This window comes from Ascaphus truei, chromosome 18 (genome assembly GCF_040206685.1).
Source record: "Ascaphus truei isolate aAscTru1 chromosome 18, aAscTru1.hap1, whole genome shotgun sequence".
NCBI lineage: Eukaryota > Metazoa > Chordata > Amphibia > Anura > Ascaphidae > Ascaphus > Ascaphus truei.
Window position 1 is genome coordinate 13,040,630 of NC_134500.1, and position 6,350 is coordinate 13,046,979.

The following is a 6,350-nucleotide window of genomic DNA, read 5'->3' on the forward strand; positions in this document are numbered from 1 at the left end:
ATTCTTATTTCCCCTGAAAATGACGTAGGTATTGAAATGTTATATGGCTGAACGAGGGGTCTCCCAATGGTAACACCAGTGTGATCCTGCAGTAAATAACAGTTTGCGCACGTTTATGGTTCCCATTGCATGGCCAGTTGGTCCTGTACCACGGAAGGACTTTTTACAGCTGACATAGCACTAACTGCAAATTCATCGGATTATATACATATGCCCTTTATTGGTTATCGATCTCTGTTGGATTACAAATGTGTATAATAGAGCCAGCATCTACAGTATATTCTGCGCTCCTCCAGCCTACACATGCATTGGATTCACACACATTGGTTTTAATATTTACATGTATATTCGTACATTTGTATGTGTCTTGCTTTGTCACAGATTACTTTATTAAATTGTGGAATCTTCTCTATATAGGTGTATGTTTATATTTAGGACTTATTATCTAGAGTGCAGCAATACAGCATTGGGTAATCTTTCTTTGGTAGTTTTTATAAATTGTTTTTTTTTTAAATAAATGAGGTAGGGGGAGTTTCTCCTTTAAAGAAGAAAGGTTTGTACCTCTGAATATACAAATGTAGCATATACTAGTACAAAGATATACACAATACAATACCAATTATAATACATGCTGGATCATTAAGGACTGTTTCATAGCTATGCAAATATGGTTCCTCTGTAAATTGGTTATGAAAACCCATTGACAAGCATTAAAGAATACATGACACATCATGAATGTGCTTCTTAGTCACTCGTAGTATAGTATTCAATAACAATTAAAAACTTGCACACAAACACAATGATAGTGTAAAACAATCTGTCTCTGAGACACACAACTGGTGGAGGATGTCACAATGTATTGTATGATCATGACGAGGAGAATATTCTTGTTCACCTTCCTGCACTAATCAACAATACTGAGCACTCACTGCCAACGTTGGTCTCCTACGTTTGAGATCTGCTTGAACCCTATACAATGAGTGGCATGTGATACTATGTGGCTATGAGTCTTATCAATATCTCCAGGCTCGCCACAAGGTTGTATGGGGGCGGGACACAAATGTAACCCGGGGCCCCAAGTAAATGAGGTGGGGAGGGCCCATCTGCTTCTTGCATTGGTTCCGGCAGAGGAAGGGAATATATATATATATATATGTATATATAATTAGGGTCTGGGTGCTCAACTCCAGTCCTCAAGTCCACCCCCTCCCCCCCCTCCCAATTGGTCAGGTTTTCAGGATATCCCAACTTCAGCACTCGTGGCTCAATCAGTCCTTGCTTCAGCACAGGTAGCTAAATCAGTCCCTGCTTCAGCACAGTTGACTCAAGCAGTCCCTGCTTCAGCACAGGTGGCTCACTCAGAGGCTCAGTCTCTGATTGAGCCACTTGTCCTTAAACTGGGATATCCTGAAAACCTGACCCGTTTGGAGGGGGCTTGAGGACTGGAGTTGAGCCCCTTGTATTAAGGAATGTGTAACATTAAACAAACAACATCCCTGCAAGATGTAGAAAGTAAGCTCCACAACACTCATTAGAAAATTACTACACAAACAATAGTTAGCAGTACACAATGTTATGCTACCTTCCATTTTTGTGTAAAAAAGTATTGCAGGTTCAGTTATAGTTCAATTAACGATACACTGATTACCATGGAGACTTTAATACGTGGGGCCCAGTCAGTGTACAGCAGGGAGACGTGGCTTCACACACAGTTACTGATATGTTACCTTCCATTCAAGTGGATGCAGATTCAATCAGCTTTGTCTTTTGAATAGAGTAAGGCCTCGGGCATGGTCAGCGCTTATGCGCTGAGCCGTGCAGCTGCACTGAGAGCGGCTTTAGCAGGGGCTCGCACACGCGTCCGCACGCTTGGGGAAGCGTGTGTCTGACGGAGTTTTGAAATTTCCCCGCTTGCCGGAGCGCAGGGCCGGTCACGTGAGTGGTTCGCCCAATGAAGGCGAACCAGCTCCGTGACGTCACTAGCCCGCCCCCGGCCCGCCCCTGACCCGCCCCCGACCCGCCCCCTGACGGCGCGCTGTGTAAGGCCAGGGAAAGCACCGCTTTCCCTGAGCCTCAGCGCGCCTCCGCACTGCTAGAACAACTATGTCCCAGGCCTAAGATACAAGCAATTGGATACAATAACAACTCAAGCATAATACTACAATGCCTGGCCCGCTCTGAAAGGGGTAACCATCCCACATTGCTGGAATAACCCATAATTATCACATTCATATAGCAACGAACTGCACTCACATGTACTGTATGTATGTACATATAGCGCCTTTCATGTACATAGCGTGTATTACTGCTTCACAGCGGTAATACACGTGACGGTGACATCATAATATAGCACATACTGGGAATAAGCGCTTCAGACATAAAAGTAACATTAGGAAAAGGATTCCCTGGCCAGAAGAGCTTGCACTCTAAGTGTGTGCGTTTGCAAAGTGTTCATACAAAATGACAGCTCACAGATCCCATGTTATTTGCACGGGTTTGCTGGCATCGATCACTCTGCACAAACAGATTCTGTTGTCAAGATCTCAATATTAGAAATTGCATCCATTAATAATAAACTCACCTATTATTACTTATTACCCTTAGGAATGGCTGACTTTGTACTCGTCAGCAAGCAATATTATATAATAGGCAAGTGCAGTGCGGAGATTCACAAGTAACGCACCTGTAAATATTTACCCTAGAGAAGGGCACCTCTGAGCTGAAAAGCTTGCACTCTATAAGCTTACTGCTTGTAAAATGATCACATTTGGGGTGCCAAATAATGTATGTATTGCTCTGATTTTACCCAGCACACAAAAGTAAAGCATTCATGCACAGTAAATATTATTGGTTGGTTGCACTAAAGCATTGGGATATGTCTCTTTAGCGCACGTTGATCCCCAACCCTAAGCAGTATGTACCGTTATTAAATTAAATAAACCGCAGCATGTACCGTTATTAAAAGCGAACATTTAAATTCCTACATGCTCTGCTCGTCATGAACAGGTTTAAGTAAGGGGCCGAGGTACTAAAATCATATCTGACATTCATTTTTGGTTATACCTTGACATTTGGTATGAAGGCTTATGACGCTTTGGCCAAAGGGTTTAACTAAATAACCAAGTAATTACTATTATTATTGAAGTATTTAAACTTTATACCTATTACCATGTATGTTTTGTCAATTTGACAATTTGACAGGGCACTCCTGTCTTTTGTTGTATGCATTTGCCAGGCTCAGTAGCACTCTTTTTGGCATAAATATATATTCATGATGTGGTGGGTGTAGGAGTTTGAGCTAGCTGGGAATGTGTGTGTGTTATTCATTTTGTGCGCCAACATTTTCGTTTTAAAAAAGTATTACAAAACTTCATCAAATGTGGGCTGTATGTATGAATGTTATTATAGTACTTCCGACATACAGTATAACGCAGAGTTCGTTGTTTGACAATAAGTTATTATAGGACTTCCGACATTCAGTATAACGCATAGTTCGTTGTTTGACAATAAGTTGTGTCACCTTGAATACCAGATTCATACACATGAAAGGAAAACAGAATTTTGTCTTTTTGTTTTTTAACTTACACTATAACTAGTGTTAGTGCATATCAATGTATCAGTGTAATATTATTTGTAATAGCCATACTGTGCTGTGAAAATTATACTTTGTGTCAACCTATAGAATGAAACACCCAAGCTGTGTAAAATCCATCTATGTTTGATACTTAGCAACAGAATCTTGCGCTAACAACATAAACAGACTTTTTAGGGTTTACGCAAAGTCTTGCAGGGTCATTTTGAAGCAGGTCCAACTCGTTTTTGGTGCACAGATTCACTTTATTTTAGTATATGCTGGTATAATGTATACCCTGTTCACTTATGTAACTGTATTTGTAACCATGTATTTGTCACCGTAACTCTGTGCCCGGGACATACTTGAAAACGAGAGGTAACTCTCACTGTATTACTTCCTGGTAACACATTTTATAAATAAATAAATAATATACACATGTCAAAGTATTTGACTAAAAACCTTAGTTATGCTTGAGGCGCACATTGAGGGGAAAACAATTGGTGCATAGACGCACACAACCGCAATAGGACATGTGACCTCCCTGCGTTCATTTTTACACCAAAAATGCAATTTGCAGCGCTTGGAACAGCGGTGCTCAACTCCAGTCCTCAAGCTCCCCCCCCCCCCCCCAACAGGTCAGGTTTACAGGATATCCCAGCTTCAGCACAAGTGGCTTAATCAGTGCCTGCTTCAGCACAGGTGTCTCAATCAGTCCCTGCTTCCGCACAGGTGGCTCAATCAGTCCCTGATTCACCACAGCCACCTCAATACAGTGATTGAGCCACCTGTGCTGAAGCTGGGATATCCTAAAAACCTGTCCTGTTGGTGGTTGGGCGGGGGGGTCCTGAGGACTGGAGTTGAACACCCCTGGGTTAATACATAGACTCCTAAGAGTGACAGTCAGGCAGCATCCTCTTAGATGGGCAGATCTATTTGCCGTCTCAAATGATGCAAACGGCAGCGCCGGTATTAAGCAGGGTTTCTTCGTCGCTCACCTTATGGAAAGGACCGTTGTGGAGCTGGCTGTTCTCTAAAGTTTTCACCCCCTTCCTCTCCATTGCCTTGTACATCGCTCGCATCTGACACCGGCGGCTAGGAAGTCCAAAAGCATAAAGCAAGTCACAGTATTCCAGAATGTTGAATCATTTCTGCCCCAGCACCCCAACTTTATCCTCTCGATACATCACAAATCGCAGCTCGCAGGTCCTCTGCGGAATGTTGCCAGCGCCCTGCCACTCTGGGCTCTGGATATTGCAACGAGACCTGAATGGCAGAAGGTATAGCTGTACCGTGACACATCAGCAACGTCTGTTTTCCCAGCAATCCTCCTTAAGACTAACAGCGAAGCTGATCCCCGCGGTACAAACTTGACAGACCAGTGTTAATTCCATTTTTGTAACCACTCCCTCTTCTCTCAGAGCTTGGCTAGATCATAAAAAACCCCGAGACAGGGTCACCAAGCAACCGGAGATTTCACGTCACCGACGGCAATAAAGTCAACTTGCATTCGACTTATTACCTGGCTTGTTAGTTGAAAGCAGGGAAAAAAAAATGTCTGTATTCCTCTTATCTGCCGGATAGTCCTGAACCCAGCAGCATTTCCCTTTACAACAGCAGTCTCTCTTTATGTCACTTGTATGGACACTGTCATACAGTATTTACAACTCCGTTGGAGGAGTGTGTCAGGGGGTTTGGACTATGGCCTTGGAGTCCTGGGTTCAGGATAAGAGGTGTCATAGGCATGTAATGGTGCCATCGATCAGTTAAGACTATGACGTTTTTGCAGTAGAGATGGACTCTGGCTGTTCCCGCAGGGCCGGCCTTACCTGTGGCGGGGCCTAAGGCGGCGTGCTCACAGCAGGGTCCATCCTGCTGCAGCGCTGTGATATCACGGTGCAACGATGTTGGCACGTCGCCATGATGTCACAATGTCACGTCATGGCAACGTCTCGCCAGTACAACGAAACGCTGCAGAAGGAAGGCCGCTCTTCATAAGGTAAGACCTCCCCCAGCTATATAAACATACATACATACATACATGCACGCATGTGCACACACACACACCTCCCCCAGCTACAGACACACCTTCACCCCCTTCCCTACCTTGGGGTGAGCAACGGTGCGCAGGGCCATCTTAACAGCATTATAGGCCCCCGGGCAAAGCAGTGCACTGGGCCCCGCCAACTCTCCGCTTCAAGTCGTAATTTTTCTCCTTCTACCGAGTTAGTGGGAGATTTGAATATTGAGGCGGGTGATCGGAAAATTTGTGTTAAATTCTGGTCTGTACATAGATTAGCGTGGGGCCCCTATGGTCTTGGGGCCCCCGGGCAACTGCCCAGCGTGCCCATGCGTTAAGACGGCACTGGCGGTGCGGTCCTGCACCGGTTCGGGGACTCCCCAGGCCCCTCCTCCAGCTCCCTTCTCTCCTGTCGGGCAGAATTTGGATCCCGGCACTGACAGGTGGAAGAGAAGGGAGCTCAGGGCCCCCCGAAGGTGCGGGGCCCTAAGACCAGTCCTATTGTCTCACAGTCGTCGAGATTCACTAAGCACCTATGCGGGGGTATTGCACCGCGATCCATGTTGACAGCCATTGACTTGAATGGCAGTTACCGTGGGATTGCAAAGCAATACCCCTCCTCATGGGCATTTAGAGAATCCGCCCCATGGTATCTTGCTGTTTATAAAACACACACCCTTGACCATGTGTCACCTGAAAGTAGGTGGATATTAGTTCCTCCATCGGGGCGGGATGGAAGAGTTTCCAAGTGAAAAACGG

General features: G+C 44.9%; 1 protein-coding gene across 1 annotated transcript in view; it reads right to left on the reverse strand.

Moving 5' to 3' along the window:
• The window catches only part of PDE8A (phosphodiesterase 8A), a 181,937-nt gene extending 177,044 nt beyond the window's left edge, over window positions 1-4,893 (reverse strand). The window contains exon 1 of the mRNA XM_075575585.1: window positions 4,570-4,893. Coding sequence (XP_075431700.1) covers window positions 4,570-4,653 — 84 coding nt within the window. The 5' untranslated portion in view covers window positions 4,654-4,893. The remainder of the gene's footprint in view (window positions 1-4,569) is intronic.
• Window positions 4,894-6,350: the final 1,457 nt, after the last annotated feature.